This window comes from Prunus mume, linkage group LG4, assembly GCF_029339155.1.
Source record: "Prunus mume cultivar Tortuosa linkage group LG4, ASM2933915v1, whole genome shotgun sequence".
In the NCBI taxonomy this organism is placed as follows: domain Eukaryota; kingdom Viridiplantae; phylum Streptophyta; class Magnoliopsida; order Rosales; family Rosaceae; genus Prunus; species Prunus mume.
In genome coordinates, this window is record NC_142701.1 from 10,304,540 (window position 1) to 10,326,075 (window position 21,536).

At 37.4% G+C, this 21,536-nt stretch overlaps 4 protein-coding genes across 4 annotated transcripts; 3 read left to right on the plus strand and 1 right to left on the minus strand.

Moving 5' to 3' along the window:
- Nucleotides 1–1,796: 1,796 nt before the first annotated feature.
- NTT1 (nucleotide transporter 1) lies at nucleotides 1,797–5,823 on the plus strand. Its single transcript, XM_008230408.2, has 5 exons — nucleotides 1,797–3,050; nucleotides 3,736–3,990; nucleotides 4,442–4,585; nucleotides 4,676–5,023; nucleotides 5,225–5,823. The coding sequence occupies exons 1-5, from the start codon at nucleotides 2,286–2,288 to the stop codon at nucleotides 5,576–5,578; spliced, it is 1,866 nt and encodes a 621-aa protein (XP_008228630.2). The 5' UTR covers nucleotides 1,797–2,285; the 3' UTR covers nucleotides 5,579–5,823.
- Nucleotides 5,824–8,327: 2,504 nt separating this feature from the next.
- Nucleotides 8,328–10,646, plus strand: LOC103328023 (root phototropism protein 3-like). The gene is made up of 2 exons (XM_008230407.3): nucleotides 8,328–9,194; nucleotides 9,885–10,646. The coding sequence occupies exons 1-2, from the start codon at nucleotides 8,457–8,459 to the stop codon at nucleotides 10,425–10,427; spliced, it is 1,281 nt and encodes a 426-aa protein (XP_008228629.2). The 5' UTR covers nucleotides 8,328–8,456; the 3' UTR covers nucleotides 10,428–10,646.
- A 728-nt stretch (nucleotides 10,647–11,374) lies between these two features.
- Nucleotides 11,375–14,323, plus strand: LOC103328022 (pentatricopeptide repeat-containing protein At1g15510, chloroplastic). Its single transcript, XM_008230406.3, is given in 2 exon segments — nucleotides 11,375–13,299; nucleotides 13,301–14,323. Coding segments are annotated over 2 exon segments (2,667 nt in total). The 5' UTR covers nucleotides 11,375–11,520; the 3' UTR covers nucleotides 14,189–14,323.
- An 800-nt stretch (nucleotides 14,324–15,123) lies between these two features.
- LOC103328021 (trichohyalin) lies at nucleotides 15,124–18,586 on the minus strand. The gene is given in 8 exon segments (XM_008230405.2): nucleotides 15,124–16,077; nucleotides 16,079–16,487; nucleotides 16,603–16,924; nucleotides 17,025–17,251; nucleotides 17,343–17,505; nucleotides 17,603–17,721; nucleotides 17,831–17,946; nucleotides 18,401–18,586. Coding segments are annotated over 8 exon segments (2,193 nt in total). The 5' UTR covers nucleotides 18,560–18,586; the 3' UTR covers nucleotides 15,124–15,399.
- Nucleotides 18,587–21,536: the final 2,950 nt, after the last annotated feature.

The following is a 21,536-nucleotide window of genomic DNA, read 5'->3' on the forward strand; positions in this document are numbered from 1 at the left end:
GAATATAAAATTTTCCCATAACAAGTTTTATAGTTAAACATCGAATATAAAATTCTTCCATAACAAGTTTATATAAACAGTGAATATAATTTTTTTAAAAACTATGTGTTGTAAAGCTAAGTTTTTAGAGATATTTAGTTATATACCTATTTTTAATACTAATATTATAGATAAATTCTACATCATTGAATTTCTATAAATAAACCCAAAAAATGACAGTGCTGTCCTTATTGAATTTAATATTAATTATTAAATTACTTTGATGCCCTATTGAATGTTTTGGGTATTTTTATTAGATTTTAGGGTTAAGTTTGTTTTACAAAATTGATGGCAGTTTTGTAATTTATAAGAAGTTAAAAACCTATTTGTTATGTTATAAATGAGTTTTGAGTGTGTTTTTAAAGTCAATTTCATATGAGGTATTTTTATAATTTGGACCCCTATATTGAGTATAATAGTGAATCTCCCAAGTTTTTATACATCAGTCATTCATACTACCAACAATATGTCATTCAATCAATTATCAAACTATATGTTTCACACTACCAACAATATGTCATTCAATCAATTATCAAACTATATGTTTCACATTGTAGAACATATGTTTAATAGAAATGAGATCCGCATGTTGGTAGGCTCCATTTTTATTAGAGATGCGATTGTTCTAACATTACTTTTGATTGAAATCCTAATTTTCTTCATCCTTCATCTAGTAGACCCACCAACCTACCATTCAACAGTATTCAAGGCAATTAGCAATTTGGGCACTAACTCGACCCAAATTGCAGAGTGCCCATGTTGCTAAATAATATATATTAAATTTCATTGTAGAAAATATCTTTTTTGAGATAAAGTCAATATATTGCATTTATAATTCAAGTATAAAGGCTGTTAGCCACAAGAGCTAGTACAAATAGAGATAACCACTCCCTCCGTTTGGATGAAGGAATTGAAAATTACGTATAATTCTATACGTAATTTAGATTTTCATCATTTTCATTTATGGCAATTGATGATTTTAGTGTTTGAATTTATGTATGTTGAATTTGTAAATGGCAGTATGAAAATTGTGAAATAACGCCTATTTTAATGAAAATTATACTCGGGAAATTAAGATAATTTAATAAATTTCGCGCTTAAGTTACCAAACAAGGGATTGTTAATTTCTCATTTTAAATTCCCGACTTTTGAGCTAAATTTTGAATTATTTTCATTCAACCAAACAGAGGGAGGTTATTACAAATATGAAAGTGTAGTGTGTTAATCCAAATAAGGAAGACTCCACCGGCAACATTAGGCACACAAGTGTACCTTCACAAATAGCCATAGAAAACAAAGATTCGGAGAACTCCACCGGCAATATTAAGTTCACAAATGTACCTTCATAAATAGCCATAGAAATTCCGACAAATAGCAAATACCTATTTGCACATAGGTCATACAAATCTATTATTATAATTCAAATATCTTCATCTTGGAAATAAACAACCAGTTTTTTTATTTTATAGAGTTGATGAATTAAAATATAATTTATGGCTCCAATTTGAAAAACTACTACCCCAGATGATTCAAACCACGAGCCAGCCATAGGAGGGACGGACGGCGGAAGCACACATCATCAATGAATGATTTCACATCCCACAAATTTATAACCCCACATGTAACTTTCAGAGGCCTCCAAAGCATCAAAAAGTGAAAAATATCTCAAGGGTTTTTTTCTGTTTCAGTTTTGGCCTAACTCAAGGGCGTTTTGGTCGTCTTACAAAGCAGGTGCATTTTGGTCAATGTACTTGCACAGGAATCATTCTTTGGCTAACTTGTCTTGTGGGATGCTTTTTCGACTGCCCGACTGTTTCTGACCCATCCATTTTCCGTATTTGCCTCCGGTCACGGTTTCACTTCCTTTTGTGTTAAATTGTGTTTAGAAAAAAAAAAACTTGTCATCTTGTTAACAGATGGAGTATTTGATTTGTGGGTTAGGAACAGATTGAGAGAAATTAAGCTCTGCACTTGCTGAAACCCTTTTTTGATTAACATTTCAGGCTGGGAAATAAAATCTCTAGAGTTTTTGTCTTTCCTTTCTCAACCTTTGAAAGGGGCTGTTTGGTTTGTTTCTTCATTTGGTATAAATAGATATTTGTATCCACCCTTTACACTCTCTCTGAAAATCAAATCTTTTTTCTTCAGCCACCTTATCTTCCTCACTTCCTTATCTGTGTCTCTCTTCATGTTCTTCTCTTGAAAAAACCTACTTCTGGATTTTCTTGAAGGGACCTAAGAGAGACATGGATGCTGTTTTGCAGACCAAAGGGCTTCTCTCCCTGCCTTTAAACCCCAAGACCAGAGCGTTTCAATCTTCTCTGGGCTTAAAGCAAAGATCTTTCTCCACAAAACCCAAAATCCCAACTGGGTTATCTTTGTCGTCAAATGGGTTACAGAAATTTCAAGGCTTTGTCTCAAATACTCATGGGTTTGGCACAAAAGAGAGGAACTTGTTCATCTGCAGGGCTGAAGCTGCTGCTGCTGCTGCTGCTGATGGGCAGCCAGCATTTGGGGAAACTGAGCAGCCCAAGTTCTTTGGTATTGAGGCTGTAACCCTCAAGAAGATTGTTCCACTTGGGTTGATGTTCTTTTGTATCTTGTTCAATTACACAATCCTCAGGGACACAAAGGATGTGTTGGTTGTAACAGCTAAAGGGAGTAGTGCAGAGATTATACCATTTTTAAAGACCTGGGTGAACCTGCCTATGGCTGTTGGCTTCATGCTGTTGTACACAAAATTGTCTAATGTGTTGTCTAAAAAGGCTCTCTTCTACACTGTCATGCTTCCATTTATCGCCTTTTTCGGGGCATTTGGATTTGTCTTGTATCCTCTCAGCAATTATATCCACCCAGAAGCGCTTGCTGATAGCCTGCTCAACACTCTTGGCCCAAGGTTCCTTGGTCCACTCGCAATCTTGAGGATATGGAGCTTTTGTTTGTTCTATGTCATGGCTGAATTGTGGGGGAGTGTGGTGGTTTCTGTGCTTTTCTGGGGTTTTGCCAATCAGGTAATTTCCTTGTCGTGTGATTCATGTCTGCATAATCGGGATTTGATTGCTTGCCAATCAGGAATATAATTTTAAAGATGAGTTGATGTTTATTTCATGATTTGATTCCTTGTGTACCCATACACGTTTTCTGGATTGGTTATCATTTTTTCCAGTGTCAGTTTCTTAACATATGGTTGGTACATATGTTGTTTGTTTTATAGATACTGTTTAAAAACGAGGAATTATTTAAAACCTATATATGTCTGTATACTGTGTCAGTTTATAAAAAATGGAAGTGAAATGTGTTTTGAGATTGGAATTGGAGGCTTGATTTTTCTCAGTTATCCGATTGTGAATGGTGCTCTGTTCTATTCTTATTAATTAAACAGGAAAAAATTGATCTCGCTTTTTAGATTTCTTTCTCTTCTATTTGCCACAGCAGACTGGACAAGGATTAACTTTCGCCTTAAAAGGTGCTTGCTTTTGAAGCATGTGTTATATCTTGTGACATGAATAATTCATATCAAAATTTATTTTTCCTATTTGTAACAACCCCATTTGAGTCGAATTGTATGCCAAGATATGGATTCTTATAGAATACAAGAAATGATCCCTGAAGTTTTCATTAGTCTGAATTTAAGGTCTTTGCCCTAATGTTAGTGACTGGAACTTAAATAAATAATGTTGCATGGATTTTATGCAGATAACTACCGTTGATGAAGCAAAAAGATTCTACCCCCTTTTTGGACTGGGAGCGAATGTTGCTCTTATTTTCTCAGGCAGGACAGTGAAGTATTTCTCTAATTTGAGGAAAAATTTGGGTCCTGGAGTTGATGGTTGGGCCCTGTCCTTAAAGGGGATGATGAGCATTGTTGTGTTGATGGGGTTCACAATCTGTTTCCTGTACTGGTGGGTAAACAATTATGTTCCTCTTCCCACCCGCAGCAAGAAGAAGAAGGTAATCTTCCGCAACAAGACTATCTTGTTAATCGTATTTGAATTGTGTTGATAAGTTGGCTGCCTGAATCTGTTCAATTTTGGTCCCTTCTGTTCATATTAGTCTGTTCTGTTTATGTGCATTACTTCTTATCATGGCACCATCTGTTCATACGTTGCTGGGAAGTTGAAAAAATAACATAATTTTGTTTACTATCTTATTGTGGACACTGATCACTGGTCATTGTTGAAGTGACCTGAATCCCATACCAATATTTTTATAATTGGCCAATTTCGTATTCTCTTAAGTTTGGTTAACAGGGTGCTGAAATGAATTCGCAATGCATGAAAGCTATGTTGGTCACTGGTCATATATATTGAAGAAAGCTTGTGATTTCCGGTTTATCACAAAATTATGAACTTTAGTTGAATATGATGGACGACAGCTTTTTAAACTTCTATTTACCTTGCAGGAGAAGCCCAAAATGGGGACAATGGAGAGCTTGAAATTTTTGGTGTCTTCAAGATACATCAGAGATCTTGCCACTTTGGTGGTTGCATATGGTATTAGCATCAACCTCGTGGAGGTTACATGGAAATCAAAGCTCAAAGCTCAGGTATGCCTTAGCTGGGTGACTTAATCTTTGTCTATATTATGAATTACTAATTGATAATCCTCACTCTTCTTGTTCCACTGAGTTTTGCAGTTTCCAAGCCCGAATGAGTACTCTTCTTTTATGGGTGACTTCTCAACTGCCACTGGAATAGCAACTTTCACAATGATGTTGCTCAGTCAAGTTATATTTGAAAAATATGGATGGGGAGTTGCTGCGAAGATCACACCTACAGTTCTACTTCTGACTGGAGTTGGTTTCTTCTCTCTGATCTTGTTTGGGGGTCCACTTTCACCTGCTATTACAAGCCTTGGGATGACTCCACTTCTTGCAGCTGTATATGTGGGTGCTTTGCAAAACATTTTCAGCAAGAGTGCCAAGTACAGCTTGTTTGATCCATGCAAAGAAATGGCATACATTCCCTTGGATGAGGACACCAAGGTTTGGACTCATACTCACAACTCAGTGTTTTAGATTTTGGCTTAACCAGTAGTTTAGGGAGATTTTAATTAGGGACCTCTTTAAAGGAGAGGTTGCAGTCATCTTGGAATCATATTTATCAGGAAAAGCTTCGTGTTTTCTAATTTGAGTTTCATTTTGAGCCCTTTCGTGTTTATGTTCCTTGTCAACTTCTTGCTGTAGGTTAAAGGAAAGGCAGCCATTGATGTTGTCTGCAACCCATTGGGGAAGTCTGGTGGTGCTCTGATTCAGCAGTTTATGATTTTGACCTTCGGGTCACTCGCAAACTCAACACCTTACCTTGGAGGTGTACTTCTGCTGATTGTTCTTGCATGGCTGGGAGCAGCCAGGTCTCTAGACACCCAGTTTACTGCATTGCGACGGGAAGAAGAGCTCGAGAAGGAGATGGAAAGAGCGGCAGTCAAGATCCCAGTAGTGGCTCAAGAGGGAAGTGGGAACGGTTCTCTTGCCAGCGATTCAGTGTTGAACCCAACAGCAGGAGACAGCGGTTCCTCTGGACCTCCCCGCAACATATAATGTTTCCGGTTTAATCGCCAGATGGGAAGACCAAATAGGGTTGATGAGAAGCAATATTGGTGAAGTCTTGGTTGTAGGATCTTAGTTTGCTTTAAAAATAAGCATGCTTATGACTTCTTTTAAGTCCAGTTTTTTCCTAGATATTGAAATTACCTTCAGTTTAGTTAGTTTTCAGTTCCTATATTTTGTAGAATTAGATTGAATTTACACCAATGGAATAAACCTAGTTGATTCATTATTACAAATATATTCTTGTTGATTTTCTCTTATAAATTTCTTTACTACAAATCTCCCATGAAAAATTAAATTTTTTTTCCTTTCTATCAAAGAGAGATTTAAAATTTGGAATTTCTTTCGACATTAAAAAGGAAAATACCACCAGACTAGGCTAGACTAAAATTAGCTAATTAGGATCATTTGATATTTTGCCCCTCACCGACCCCCGGCCTGCTACGCTGGAAGGTGATAACAGCGTCAAATTTTATTAATGAAATAATTTATAATAATAGAAAAAATCTAGGGTGTTGGGATTTTAGCCATTTTCAAATTATTATTTTTTAAATAAAAAGGTATGGTGATGACTTGCGGGACTTGGACTGCTCGAATCCATGCAAAATCTCCACCAAGGGTGTTTGCCCTTTGCGGATACTTTGCTCTGGGGACGAACATTTTGTATGAGAGTTCAAAATTGATGACACCTAAGAGCCGTTTGATTCGTACAATCAACTTCTTGGGGATAAAACTCTCATATCTAATGTCATGAACTGAAAATGAAATGAAAATGAAAGATGTACATTCATGTATTTGAGAATGCTGAGAAATGAAGATGATGACAACAAAATTAAATTTGCTATTAAAAAAAACTTGAAAGAATTCGATTCAATGTATTTGAAATAACTAGATGTAATACATTTGAAATGACCATATACGCAAGGAGTAATTTGAAATGCATTTGTTTTCGTCATTTCTTTCTTATTCAAAAATCTTGACATACATGAATTGCAGTAGTTTAATATTACAATTTAATTTTATATGTCTAAATCCTTCGATCTGGAATCTTCCCATCCAAATGGACCCTTATTTCTATTTATTAAAAATTACCAAGAGCGCACATACCAAATATGAGAACGCAATTTCATACATATTCTCAAACTTCTAAACCTTGAACCAGTCACAAAATAAATTGTTTAGGAATGAATCCCATGTCTATTTCCCTAGAGGCAAGAATGGAAGATTATCATTTCCATATCTGGAAATGCTGGGAAATGATTACTAAGAAAGACCTTTTATTTCTATTCCCATTTTTGGTTTGTATAGTATTCACATGTTAGGTATTAGATTCCTTCAAAAGTATTTACCAAATATGATAACGACATCTTATACCCATTTTCAAGCTTCTAAACCTTGAACCAAACATAGAGCATAACCATTGTGGGAGCTCATTGGAGTCAAATTGGGCTCCACAACTGGAGAAACCCAACAACAATGTGATGGAGCAAATGGGCTGTTTTTCGCGGAGTCATTCAACATTACTAATTCTAGAGTTGAAAATTCAAATTGACTTGTTGAACCTTCTACATTGTTCTTTGAACTGGATATTAAACAGCTACGATTCTTGGCCCATTGCCTTTGCTTAATGGGCTTCTCTCTACGTTGTTCTACCAATATAATGGCGCTCTAAGACGGTGTTCGGTGACTAAGATTGAATTTGGATTTAAAATAAAAACACTAATTTAATGATGTGTTTTGTACTACAGATAATTAAGGGATTCGATTAATTGAAATGTGCTATTAGATGATTTAGTAGGATTAAACATAATCCAATCCAACTTAATCCCAACCTTTTGATATATGTTGGCTTTGGGCTAGCATGAGCCAAGTGGGCCCATACCAAAAATAGTGGGGCCCTGCGCACCCAGACGGGCCAGAGCTGCAGCTGGTGTTGGCAGGGCAGCAGCTAGCTATAGCTACCATCCAAAGTTAGGAACAAGAACGGAAGTTCACGTGCTGGTTGTTATGCAAAATACAAGAACAGGAATCACATTCGGCAGCAATATCCCATCACCTTCTTATTTTGTATCCACATTTCTCATTATTCTCGAGGTGATGTTGATTTTTTCCTCTTCTCACATCTTTTTCTTTTCCAACAATTAGGCAATCTAAGTTGTTGAATCTCCAAAATTCACAAAAAGTTTCATCTTCTTTTTGGGAGAAACGGTAGTAGTATGTATGTCGTATGTATGTGTTGTATTTATCGACTACATTGCTGATCATATATTTTTATGGAAGTGAAACATGCTCATGTTCTAAAGAGATAAGTCATATCTCCAAGTGCATATATGGCACAAAATAATGGCATTGTCCTCAAGTCGGTAGATACTCCTCATAGTTTTACCATGTCCATGAGCAAATTTTTAGAGAGAGAGAGAGAGTTTTGTTCGGAGTCTCTTTCAATCTTGGTGGTGTTATAATGAATTTTTGTTCTCCATGTCAGAGAATGAGACGTTGCGTGTCATAGGCAAGGAATATTTCACTATTTTGCATTTATAACACTTGTCTTCTCTCTCTCTCTCTCATCCATGCGTCTTCCTCTTCACCCATCCATCTTGCTCTTACACTACACTGGAGTACTATACTATGCCATTACTTTCAGACCAAAAAAAAAAACTATGCCATTACTTAAATCTCAAGCCACCCATGTCCTTTTCACTTGATCTTTCACCCAATTCAAGGGCATTATCGATATTTCAACTCCATGCCAACACCAAAAATTACTTTCACTCTCTGTCATGTAAAGAAGTGTAACTGCATGAACCATATATAAACACCCCACAACTGCCCCTTCCATTTATCCGTTGCACCTGAAAAAAAAAAGGCAATGACGAAAAAACAAGACTTGCAAGAATCCGTCACTTTCCCCGGAAAACCCTCCCCATTTGAGGCCGAATGCTGGTTCGATGACGCATGTATCCTCGACATGGACTACTTTGTCAAAACCCTAGCCGGCATCAAAGCCAAAGGCGTACGTCCCGACCTCATCGGCTCCATAATCACCCACTACGCCTCCAAATGGCTCCCGGACCTCTCCGGTGAAGCCCTCTCCGACCAAAGAAGCCTAATTAGCTTACAGTCCTCCCCGGAATCCGTCACCGCCTTGTGGATGCGAAAACGCTTCTTCGTCGAAACCCTAGTCGGCGTCCTCCCCCCGGAGAAGGACTCCATCCCATGCAACTTCCTCCTCCGCCTCCTACGCACCGCCAACATGGTTGCGGTGGAGGCCACGTACCGCGCCGAGCTCGAAAAGAGGATATCGTGGGAGCTGGACCAAGCCTTGTTGAAGGAGCTCATGATACCTTCTTTTAGTCACACGTGTAGTACTTTGCTGGACGTTGAGCTTGTGATTAGGTTGGTGAAGAGGTTTGTGAACTTGGATGAGACTGCTAAGAGCGGAGCTGCCATGGTCAAGGTGGCAAAGCTTGTGGATTGTTATCTTGCTGAAGCCGCCATGGATGCATGTTTGAGCTTGAATGAGTTTGCGGCGCTTGCTGGAGCTGTGCCTAGCCACGCCCGTGCAACGGATGATGGGTTGTACAGAGCCATTGATACTTATCTCAAAGTAAGGTCTATGGTATTTAATGGATTTAATTGCCTAATTAGTTGACAATTAATTGGGATAAATGTGAATTAATTAGGTAAAAAAATGTTGCAGCATGAGTATACATATATTTTATCGAAAAGAACATGGTACATGAAGAAGACTTAAGAAACAATCTTAAGTCTTATCATGTCGGTCCTGAGGACATGGCTGTCTTGTCACCACCAGCAAAGATATCTGAGAGGGGTCTAGGTGGCTTCTCTCATAGGACTAGTAAATTGACAAAATGCCCTTTGTTTTGGGTAGGAAATGGCCGGCCCTAAAGCTTTCTGCATTTGGTTTTTCTGTTGTTCAGTAGCGAGCATGAGAAAAAAGGTGCATATTTGTATGATTGAATTATTTTTTTGGTCCAATTGAAGCATCCTACCCTTTACTCAGTATCAAACACTTTTATATTCTAACATTTAGAGCATTTAAGTGGAGGAAAATGTTATATCACTAAATTGTTCGATATGTTACATTGTAAAATTAGAATGTGGATTCTTATTTGAATGTATGATCTAAATCAATAATCTAACGACATAACATAACATTTTATGTTATCAAAATTACCTATGGTATGCTACCTACAGAAACTTGGGTTGATGTGAAACATGGATATCTAATCTAACCATTATTCAAAAGTTTAATATATAACTTCCATCATGGCAGGCACATCCTGGAGTATCCAAGCAAGATCGAAAGAGTCTTTGTAGGCTAATCGACTGTCGAAAGCTCTCCCCAGAGGCATCTCTCCATGCTGCACAAAACGAACGCCTGCCTGTCCGGGCAGTGATCCAAGTCCTCTTCTCAGAGCAAAACAAGCTTCACAGGCAAATTGATTGGAGTGGCTCGTTCAGTACCAGCACCAGAAGCCCAAACCCCTTTCTTGACGCCCCAGCTCGGTGCCTCTCGAAGCGCGAAATGAATGCGATGCAAATGGAGATAAGGAAATTGAAAGAAGAGGTGCTCAGGCTTCAAAGCCAGTGCAGTTCCATGCAAGTGCAGGCAGAGAGGAAAGAGAAAAAGAAAGCTGGGATTTTCAAGTGGACTAGGAATTTAGGGATAATGCCTTCGTTTAGGACTACGGGTGTGGTGAAGATTAATGAGGGTGGAGATGGGGATGTTGAGTATGGGAAACAAACGCCTATGGATATGAAGACCAGGTTGGTTAGAGCTAGAGCTACTCCAAAGTGGAGAAACTCTTTATCTTAGGGTAGAGGATTGATGGTCTCTTTTTTTTCCCCTTCTTCTTTCTAATGTGTTGTTAAATGTGTTGGACCCTGAGAAGTAATAAAACTGATCAAAGTGATCTCTAATTAATAAGTTCATGTAACACATCTCATTCAACTCCACTATGAAGGGAGGAAGGATCTGATTTAGGCATTGGATCTTCTGTCAAAGTGTTTTTGTCCAAGTCAGTTCACTGAATAACACTCAATTAGAAGTCATTTCTTCCTCACAGGTTGAAGTGGGTAAATCAACATTTGAGACAATATATCAACCTTCTACATTATATTCTGGTTTTTTCTTTCTCTTTCAAAAAAACAAAAGACTACTATTGCTTTGTAACAGCATCCATCTCAAAGGACCAAAGGAGATGTGTTAGTTGCCATGTCGTCATGAAATGACAAAGAGTCACTCTAACTGGGCAGTGAAATCCTGCAAAAATTTCAAGGCTAGAATATGTCAAAATTAACATCTCATAAAGCTTGATGTCAAAAATATTACTTCAAAATTTTTACTAAATGTCAAATTGCCACCGAAGCTATCAATCCAAATTTAACATTTGCATTTAACATCTACCTTTACAAATGCTAACTCTTATTTGTAGGTGCAAAGATAAATGCTTTCTTTTGTTGGAGTTAACTCCTATATATATAATTTTTTTATATAAAAATTTCTCATGAAATTGGGGGTTAATAACTTTTTTCTCATCCTAATAACAAGTTGTCTTTGTGAGTAAACACATTTCAAATTTGACTTGTGCACCTCAACCTCAACTTATTAGGAGAATAATATCTTATTCATAAGAGCCAAACTAAAGTTGTTATAGTCAAAGTACATGTGGTGGTGCGTATCTCATCCTCGTTAGACTCGTGCTGCTTTTAAGCTCAGCTTAGTCAGTGACAATTGCAGCTCAACACTTGAAGATAACTTGCATAAAGACTCTTTTCTTGTCTATAATTTGTGTTAGTTTGCATAAATTGTGGCAGTTTAAGTTAGTTAAACAGACAACGAAAGATAATATTTCTTGTCCATTAAAAAAAAAATATACAGTCCCATTATCCATTAACCGTTAAACCTCATGCAAAACCCTCTGGGAAGACAATGCTCTCAGAGTCCGAAAATGGCAGTTTCAGCTCAAAGCTCTCAAATTCCTCACACCCAACACCTTCCCAATCCTCAATTCCCCAAGACCCACAAGCTCGAAACCCTTGGTTTCTCTCACAAGCTCCAAACCCACCAAATTTCTTTTAGAAAAACCCAAGAAATGGCAGTCTGCAGCATTTCCTCTATCTCCACACAGAACCCAAACTCCGATTTGAACGAGCTTTGCCGCCATGGGAACCTTGAAAAAGCTCTGAAGCTCTTGGATTCAATGCAGGAGCTTCAAATTAAAGTGGAAGAAGATGCTTACATTGCTTTGGTTAGGCTGTGTGAGTGGAAGAGAACACACGAGGAAGGAGCTCGTGTGTACTCTTATGTATCGAATTCCACGACCCTTTTGAGTGTTAAGCTTGGTAATGCCCTGTTGAGCATGTTTGTGAGGTTTGGTAATTTGGTTGATGCTTGGTATGTATTTGGGAGAATGGGGGAGAGGGACGTGTTTTCTTGGAATGTTTTGGTTGGTGGGTATGCGAAAGCTGGGTTCTTTGATGAGGCTTTGAATTTGTATCACAGAATGTTGTGGGTTGGGATTGTGCCTGATGTGTATACATTTCCTTGTGTTCTTAGGACTTGTGGGGGCGTCCCGGACTTGGCGAGGGGAAGGGAGATTCATGTACACGTGATTAGATTTGGGTTTGAGTCGGATGTTGATGTGGTTAATGCTTTGATTACAATGTATGTAAAATGCAGTGCCGTTGGTAGTGCACGGATGTTGTTTGATAGAATGCCTAGGAGGGATAGGATCTCGTGGAATGCTATGATTTCGGGGTATTTTGAAAATGGAGAATTTTTGGAAGGATTGAGATTGTTTCTCATGATGCTTGAATCTTCAGTTTATCCAGATTTGATGACTATGACTAGCTTGATATCTGCTTGTGAGCTTCTTGGTGACCGTAAGTTAGGGAGGGAAATCCATGGTTTTGTCATGAGAACAGAGTTTGCGGAGGATGTTTCAGTGTGCAATGCTTTAATTCAGATGTATTCAATCATTGGGCATTTTGAGGAAGCAGAAAAAGTTTTTTCTAGAATGGAATATAAAGATGTGGTGTCATGGACATCAATGATTTCGTGTTATGGTAATAATGCACTGCCTGACAAGGCTGTGGAAACCTACAGAATGATGGAGCGAGAGGGTATCATGCCAGATGAAATAACCATAGCCAGTGTTCTATCTGCTTGTGCTTGTTTAGGGCATTTAGATATGGGTATGAAGCTTCATGAGCTTGCTTACAGAACTGGGTTCATATCATCTGTGATAGTTGCCAATACGCTCCTTGATATGTATTCTAAGTGTAAATGCGTTGATAAGGCTTTGGAAGTGTTCCATGGCATCCCAGGAAAGAATGTCATATCTTGGACTTCAATCATACTTGGCCTTCGGATCAACAATCGGTGCTTTGAGGCTTTGATTTTCTTTCGGCAAATGAAACTCAGTCTAAAACCAAATTCTGTTACCTTGGTTTCTGTCCTGTCTGCTTGTGCTAGAATAGGAGCTTTGATGTGTGGAAAGGAAATTCATGCCCATGCATTAAGGACTGGTGTAGCATTTGATGGTTATTTACCTAATGCGCTTCTAGACATGTATGTAAGGTGTGGAAGGATGGGGTCTGCATGGAATCAGTTTAACTATAACAAAAAGGATGTTGCAGCATGGAATATCCTTCTAACTGGCTATGCACAGAGGGGGCAAGGTAAGGCATGCCATCGAGCTATTTGACCGTATGGTTGAGTCCCATGTAGATCCAGATGAGATCACATTTATTTCATTGTTACGTGCTTGTAGTAGGTCTGGCATGGTTGGCGAAGGTTTGGAGTATTTTAGAAGCATGAAACTTAATTATTCCATCACACCTAATCTCAAGCACTATGCTTGCGTTGTTGATCTACTTGGTTGTGCTGGGCAATTGGATGATGCTCACGAGTTTATACAGAAGATGCCTATAAATCCAGATCCAGCTATATGGGGAGCATTGTTGAATGCATGCATGATCCACAAGCAGGTTGAACTTGGTGAACTTGCAGCTCATCAAATTTTAAAAATGGATACAGAAAGTGTTGGGTATTATGTACTTATCTGTAATCACTATGCTCAATGTGGTAAGTGGGAAGAAGTTGCAATAGTAAGAAAGATGATGAGGAAAAGGGGCCTGACTGTAGATCCTGGGTGCAGTTGGGTGGAAGTAAAGGGGAAGGTTCATGCTTTCCTAAGTGGTGATAATTTCCACCCTCAAACAAAGGAACTAAATGCAGTTATGGAGGGATTTTATGAGAAAATGAGATCGGTGGGATTCAGAGAGCCCGAAAGCAGTCCTACAGATGAAGTTGAAGCTTCAAAAGCTGAGATTTTTTGTGGACACAGTGAGAGACTAGCAGTTGCATTTGGGCTCATTAATACAGCTCCTGGGATGCCAATATGGGTGACTAAGAACCTTTACATGTGCCAAAGCTGCCACAATACTATCAAATTTATCTCTAAGGTTGTGCGTCGGGAGATTTCTGTAAGAGATACTGAAAAGTTTCACCATTTTAAGGATGGCTCCTGCACTTGTGGGGATGAAGGTTACTGGGGAAGCTCCAATAAATGAGCTGCTGAAGGAATACTTAATCTTAGAGAACGGTGGAGTAGAATTCAGAAATGACAACTTCTGGCTCATGCTAAACATCTAGTAGTGAGGCTGCAGATCGTTGATTATCTTCTTAATTTCAAAGTCTACTTAAATGCTAAGCAAATTGGCAGAAAGATGATGTGCAACATAAATCACAAGAGAGGAAGTAGCTACTTTTCTGCTCTGTCATTACAATCAACTGGAAAAAAAATGATTGGAATTTTGTGAGGCCCCTTCAATAGAAATTTAGTTAGTACTACACTCCGCAGGGCATTGTTATCTCATAACAGTTGTTTGTATGGTGTAATTTTATCATACATGATTTCCTTGTAAAGTAAGTAATTGTTTATAAAATTGTAAATTTCAAATACAGTGTCATGTTGGATCTTATCTTTCTCATCATTTTGCAACATAATTTATGCTTTATCACTACTATTTTGGAGCAACCTAATAAGCCTGAAATATACTAGCAGCCTAACAGATAATGTACTTATCTTTGCAATAAGCATAGATTAAAAGCTGTGCCCATCTCCGATATGAAGGTTGGAATGGACATGCAATGAATTTATTGGCATGTGAGAGTCCTATATTATTAATATCTCCATGGCCCTGTTTATCTCAAATGCAATAATAATTCTGAACTTGGATTTGTTTTCTGCAGATTTGGTGACTTCAATTCGACTTTCATGTATGGCCTAGAAACTAATTCAACGGAATTGTGCATGACATGCGTAGTTTAACAGATCTATTCCATTTGACAGAGCTCCTGGTAATGTCTAATGTCTCGGTATCAATTCTGGTATTCTTGTTTTTTCATTCAATTCCTTGCAGAGGACATTTGAGATGAGTTTACAAACCAAGATCTTGCAAGAAACTTGAATAGGACCATTCTTTAAGGAAATAGAGAACAAAAATTTTAGCAGAGTGAAAGAAAAGGAAACTGAATATTTCTAGTAAAACAACAAGCTGTTATAGCGTCTCACACAAATCAATCTTATACACAAATCAAAGACAATAAAAGAATAGCCAAGCTTGACACAGTTATTCAAAGCTTAAGGCATGTTGCCTTTGCTTAGACTCTAATGGAAAAAATATATATATACCTAAGGAAAAAATTATAGTAAAAACAATGGAGAAGGAAAAGAATCAATACACATTTCCAATGATACACGAGAGAACTGAACTTCTGTTCACAATTTCACTGCTTTCTTGATTGTCTTCATGGATGACTTTAAAAAGTTGTTTTCTGTAGCATAGCTCTCCTCATCATCACTAGTTACCATGGGCTTCTTTCGTATGCAGTCAACACCCTTTTTCATGCCCAATATTATAGACGGAGACGATGGAATTCGTCGAAAGGCTCTGGCACTCTCAGACCTTGCAAGTTTTCTTTCCTTTCCATTACTCTGATCCCTTCTTTCCTTCCCTTCAAAACTCTTCCTGCTAACAACTCCCCTAACAGGAGTACCCAGTTCATGTGCATTGCCATCCTTCTCTTGGACAATTGACTGCCGCTTTTCGTCATTAACCGGCACACCTTTTTTGACAACTGCTTCGGGACGCTTCAGATTCTTCACCTCCTGTGGATACTTCAAATTCATTTTTCTGATTATATCACCAGTCTTGTCTATTTCACTTTCATTTTCATTCTGAGGACCCAACTCTTCTGGAGAACTGTCTAACAGAATTTGAAGCCACTTCTCTACATTCCCCTTCCCACGCTGTTTCCTGCTTTCTTCATCCTCCTCAATATCTGGTTCTCGAAGGACAGGAAATTGAAATTTGTGATTCCTCTCTTCTATTTCCAGTGTCCTCATTTTATTCTCTATTAAGTTCTCATCCTCTAATGCATCAATGTACCTGGTCCTTCTCCTCAAGGTTGTCAATAGACAATCGTTTTGTGGGTCTTTCCAGTTCCTCGTTTAGCTCTATTTGCCTATCTTCTTCACTCTGTGATAAAGCAGCATTACATGCCTTCTGTTCTTCCTCTAGAAACGCTCTTAGCTCCTTGTGTAAAACTGTTCTTGGCTTGCTTGCTGGTAGATAAAGAACTGTCTTACTTTCTCCCTCCTCAGCTAAGGCATTATCCATTCTTGATCTCTTCCTTGCTTGTTCCCACTGAGGCTTTATCTGTGTCTCAAGCTCATCTCTTTGTTTGTATTTCTTATGAAGTTCTTTCTCCGAGGCATCACATATTGCCTTTTGTGCCTCAAGTCTTGCCATGAGTGCACTACTTGCAGCCTGGTTCAGTCTCAGCTGCTCTTTATAAATGACAGACCTTAAGCCAAAAAAAGGAAAAGGAAAAGGAAAAATGTCACCAGTCTGAAAAAAACTATATTCAGAAAGAATAAAATGGAAAATCTTCTACACAGACTCTTGTTTAACAATCTTACTGGTGCATAGCATCTCGAATCATCTTTTCGAGCGTAGTCCTATATGATGATTGTGCCTCTGCTAGCCGCCGGCACTTCTCTGCTCTTCTCCTACGCTTTATCAATGTCAGTTCCAAGTTTTGAATGGTGAGCTTTTCCTCTTCGTTTTTTTGCCTCAATTCATTCACTTCATCATCCAGATTTTGTATCTCTCCCTGCATCTTTGCAGTTTGTTCTCTTTGTTTTAAGGAATCTCTTGCCATGACAATGGCTTGGTATGGGTTAGTAACGAAGTTCGGGTTCTCATTTTCGTTCGAAACAATATGCTTCCCTTTTCTTGCAGCTAATACAATCCAAAAAAACAAAACAAAAACTTTATGACACCTATCATTACTATACACGTATACAAAAAAATGTTGAGTAGTTGTTATATAAGCACTGACCAATTGCAGGAGAGTATGGCTGTATCTGCTTATTGTAGTCCAGGGATTTCAAAACAGATGAAGAGCCATATGACTCCCTTCGAGATACCACAATGGCAGCCGGAGCTAGGCCCATATGCTCTTTAGATTCCACGTAATGTTGCGGAAAAGAATGAGAATCTACATTCTGTGACGAATTGAGTTCCTCATTTTCCCCTTCAGAGAAGAGAAATGAGAATGCTCTGTGCCTGCCAATGTTGTGAAAGGACACAGTTTGTCACAACTCAATGTTTTTTTAATAGAAAAGCAAGTAGGAATATAAATATGAAGTAAACCCACCTGAAATCTGAGTTGGAAGAAGCAAATATGGATAAGAACTGGTTCACTGATATGCCCAACTGAAAATCCCACCATGGAATGAGAAATTCTAGCATATTATGCTTCTTCTTGCAGGCTTGCCACTGTAGTATCCTCAAATTGCTTGGGACAGTCAATCCTCCCCCTAGATTTTCAGCAAAAGACCACAGGTTACAAATGTGAGAGAGAGAGAGAGAGAGAGAGAGAGAGAGAGAGAGAGAAATTAGTGATGAGTCATATACTTGAGCAAGGAAACCAATGATCTATGTCCCAAGCAAGGGGAGAAGCAGAATCAGCATGGTAATACAGAACATTGCCATACGGATCGACTCGAATTACTGCAGGATCGAAGCCAGCATTCCTGAAATTCAATGTAAGCAGAAAAAATTAAGTAAAAAAGTATCATAATTGAATTCTCCAGTTTGCTCATGTCATGTTGAAGGTTTATGGAGCAAAATTAAGAGGGTTACCCAAGGTGGTTGAGCTGCTTCCACAACAGACTAACAAAAATCTTGGGCCTGGTAGTAGGTTTTGCTTTCGGGTCGATAATGGGAAACATCTGCTCAAAATCTCTTGCTCTCAAATCCTGAAAACCAAATTATATCACAAAAACCAGCATTCACAGAATGAAAAAACATTAAAGAAAACCAATTACTGCAAACACATTTAAAAGCACCCAAAAAAAAGAAAGAATGCTGTTAGAACAAAACATGGGGCATCCAGGACATAGTTCAATTTCAATTACCAAATTTCAAGTAAATCCTATGACCTTTCATAATTCGTCTCAAATTCTGGGTGAAACCTATGACAATCCGATAAACATTTATACGATAGATCTTCCGACCAATATCAGAGAAACAAATAAATTGAACATGGTAATGTTTAATTCTCTGCACATAAAACTTTCCTGAGCTGAATTTTTCCAGTTTCAAAAACTCAAATCAGCTTATATGCTAAAGCCCAATTTTCAATTTTCTCCCTCTATGTCTTTCACTTTCCTGGGAAGCGAACAGAAAGTTAGAAACGATCATATCTCTTACCTCCTGTTGCTGCAGACAGTAAGGCATGAAAGTGAAAGGAGGGCCATGGCTGTAAGGTCCAGCACTGCGATCACGGCAGAGCTTCGCGTAGGCTTTTGGGTACCCAAGACCATCATCGATTGCCATTTCATCTGCTGTGAATGAGTAATCGAAAGCCATTGTTCTTCACTTGGATGCACAGAACAGAAACAGGGGAAGCAGGGGGGTTTTGGTTTAGCTGAAGATACAAGTTAACGGTCACATTGGTTTTTTTGTGTTTTAAAAGATTGAAGACTTTCGAATTTGGGCTGACACGTGAGCAAAACGGTAGGGCGGTGGTGTAACGGCTAGATATGGCCTGGTCCACAGTGATTATGATAATTAAATCTTTATAGCAAAGTCTTGGCCACTTCCATCTCTACCTTGGATTTTATTTGATGAAAGTATTTTTGGACCTATTTGTTTTGGACGAATTTGATAGAAAGCTATCACCAATTCAATAACACAATGTTGATTATAATTCAAAATGGAAGTGGGTGGCAAAAGGAAGAAACAAACAACCTGACTTTGGGTATGGGTAAATATATTTAATCACTCGTATAACTAAAAAGAAAATAATTCTAGTCTTCGGTGTGAAAATAATTTCAAACGATGCTTCATAGTACAAGTAAAAGACTTGTGCTCCTTTAATCATGAACTTTTTTTTCCAAGTGATTAGGTGGAATACGTTGAATGGAAAACTTGAGGGTCAATTCTCTTGTTCAAATCAAAAGAAATAAAGAAGCAATCATTTCCTTCATCATTCCAAGTTTGAACAAACAAATAAACACACCCTTAAAAGCCAGCAGAAAGCCCCTTTTGTGCGCATCCAATATAATTGTTCCACAAGGCCCCACAAAAATAAGGGGCATAGCTACTAGTGTTCTTGTAATTAAGTAAAGATTAAAAAAGAGAGTAGGTAATTAGTCTTTCAATTTGTAATGATACGGCTTATTAGTAAATTACAATGCTCGGATTAAAGTCAATTTTGTTAGTTTACATATTTCACTCAAAAGTTCCTAAGTGTTTTTGCTCAAGCATTTGCTATTTTGGTATATGCATTCAAACCATGTTCTCTAATACATAGATTTCATTTCTCTGGTTAACTTGTAGACCAACGTGATTTACTATTTACCGTAGCTAATTAGTTGTTGAAAGAGTTTTTATAAAAAGTTCTTCTACTAGACGACATGGTATGAATGTCGCAGACGACATGGTATGAATGTCGCAGATCTGTGTGAAAGTATTTTTATAAGAAACACTTATGCTCATGAGAAAAACTATCCGCTATTGATGAATAGTTGATTCTTTGATCCCTGCCAAAGATTGTTGGATGCAACCGGTGTTCCAATTATCAAAATCTTTTTCTTGCTCACAAAAACGAACTCTATAACTCATTTGAGCTAATTCTATAATATGATGATTCAAATTGTTCTTTGTATTTTCCTCATTTAAGAATGATATCTTTAAGGAAAAAAAATAATTCAAATATGATATCGTTAAGTCATTTGCGATGATTGTAATTATTTAAGTGTTTATCAATTTCATTTTAAATAAAATTTTTGTAGCCAAGTTTTCGTGTGATTGGATTAGATGACCTGTAAAACTCATCAAGTGTATGACAAATGGACTCCATTAGAGGAAGATTTTCCCAGATCTGACGTAGGGTAGGGACCATGTTTGGTCCAAGAAAGTCAAGAAAAGTGAAAGTGATGGTGAATTTAACTCATGTCTTGGAATCAAAGCCTATAACCAAGCAAAGAAATAGTGTTACTTCCAGCACTTCTTTCTCTAAAATTATAAAACATTTACACACATTATCCAAACAACTAAATGAGTAGATATCATCAACGGGAAATTAATCTTTGGAGTACAACCATATAAATCTATTTATATAAAGCAAAAGATAGCGAATGATAAAACATTTAAAATACTAGAAAATATTATTAGTTAATGTAAACATTAAGAATTGAAATTATTAATTAAAATAAAAAGAAAAATCAGATAATGGATCTTATTTTTATAGAACCCAACTACTCATTATCTTTTTTAATTCTAAAATATATATATATATTTTAAAAAATCTCTCAAAAATGCGGAAGCTCGTGCGATAACTGAACATTTTGAAATTTTTTTGAAAAAATTGGTTTTGGCTTGAACTAGCTAGTTCAATTCTTGATTCTTGTCACTTAAAAATCGAAATGAACCGATTATATGATGTCATTATCAGCCAATGTATTGATATATCACGGTCTCACCCTCCCTTATCTCCTTAACAGTCTCAACCTCCCTCATATCTCTCACGATCTAACAACCTCCATCCACGCCTTCAACGTCGTCATCCACTGTCTTTTTGCAAATTTCAGTAAAAAAAGTCCTGTTCATTGCCTTAACGACTCTATCAAGAGTCGTATTCATTGCCCTAGCCTTGTGCAAATGTCACTAAAAAGAATCGCGTACGACTCCATTTATAACGTGTAATTTGGCTTCTCACTATTATTGTACAAAATCATTGAGGCAAAGACAACAATGCCACGTACCACATGAACATCAAAACTCTATATCATCTGACAAAAGTGGGGAGTAAAATAGATTTAAAAAAAAAAAACCTTTTATACATAGACTAATCAAATTTGAATCTCCAATTCCTTGATTGAAAAAAACAAGGATCAAGTAAAGTCTCAATAAAAATTTCCTCTTTTTTTTTAATTTTTTTAAATTAATATTGATTGATTTATTGTTTATTTTATACAAACAATATGAAGACAAGGAATTCGAAGACAAAATTTTGGAGTAGATAATTACCCTTAACCATTTGAGTTAAAAACCGTTTGTTTTAAATTTTCATTAGATACATGCTTTAATAATAATAATAATAATCAGAAAGAGGTTTAATATATAATTTTTCTTTCTTTCATATCCGAATATTTTTGTTATTATTGTTTTACAGGATTAAGAACTTAATAATGGCCTAAACCCATTTGTAAACAGGTTATTTCGGTGGCTAACCAAAAAAAAAAAACTTATTCATCACTTTCATGAAATTGGACCGATTCCATCATAGATGCTCGGAGCCTCTGCGTTTAGAATCCGTTCATTTATCTCTATTTCGTGAAAT

Excerpts from the sequence above, each read along its gene's own strand:
- NTT1 (XM_008230408.2), top strand. The coding sequence starts at position 2,286 with ATGGATGCTGTTTTGCAGACCAAAGGGCTTCTCTCCCTGCCTTTAAAC. Across the intron at positions 3,051-3,735 it reads TCTGGGGTTTTGCCAATCAG|ATAACTACCGTTGATGAAGC; the intron begins GTAATTTCCTTG and ends GATTTTATGCAG. Across the intron at positions 5,024-5,224 it reads CCTTGGATGAGGACACCAAG|GTTAAAGGAAAGGCAGCCAT; the intron begins GTTTGGACTCAT and ends TTCTTGCTGTAG.
- LOC103328023 (XM_008230407.3), top strand. The coding sequence starts at position 8,457 with ATGACGAAAAAACAAGACTTGCAAGAATCCGTCACTTTCCCCGGAAAA. Across the intron at positions 9,195-9,884 it reads CCATTGATACTTATCTCAAA|GCACATCCTGGAGTATCCAA; the intron begins GTAAGGTCTATG and ends CCATCATGGCAG.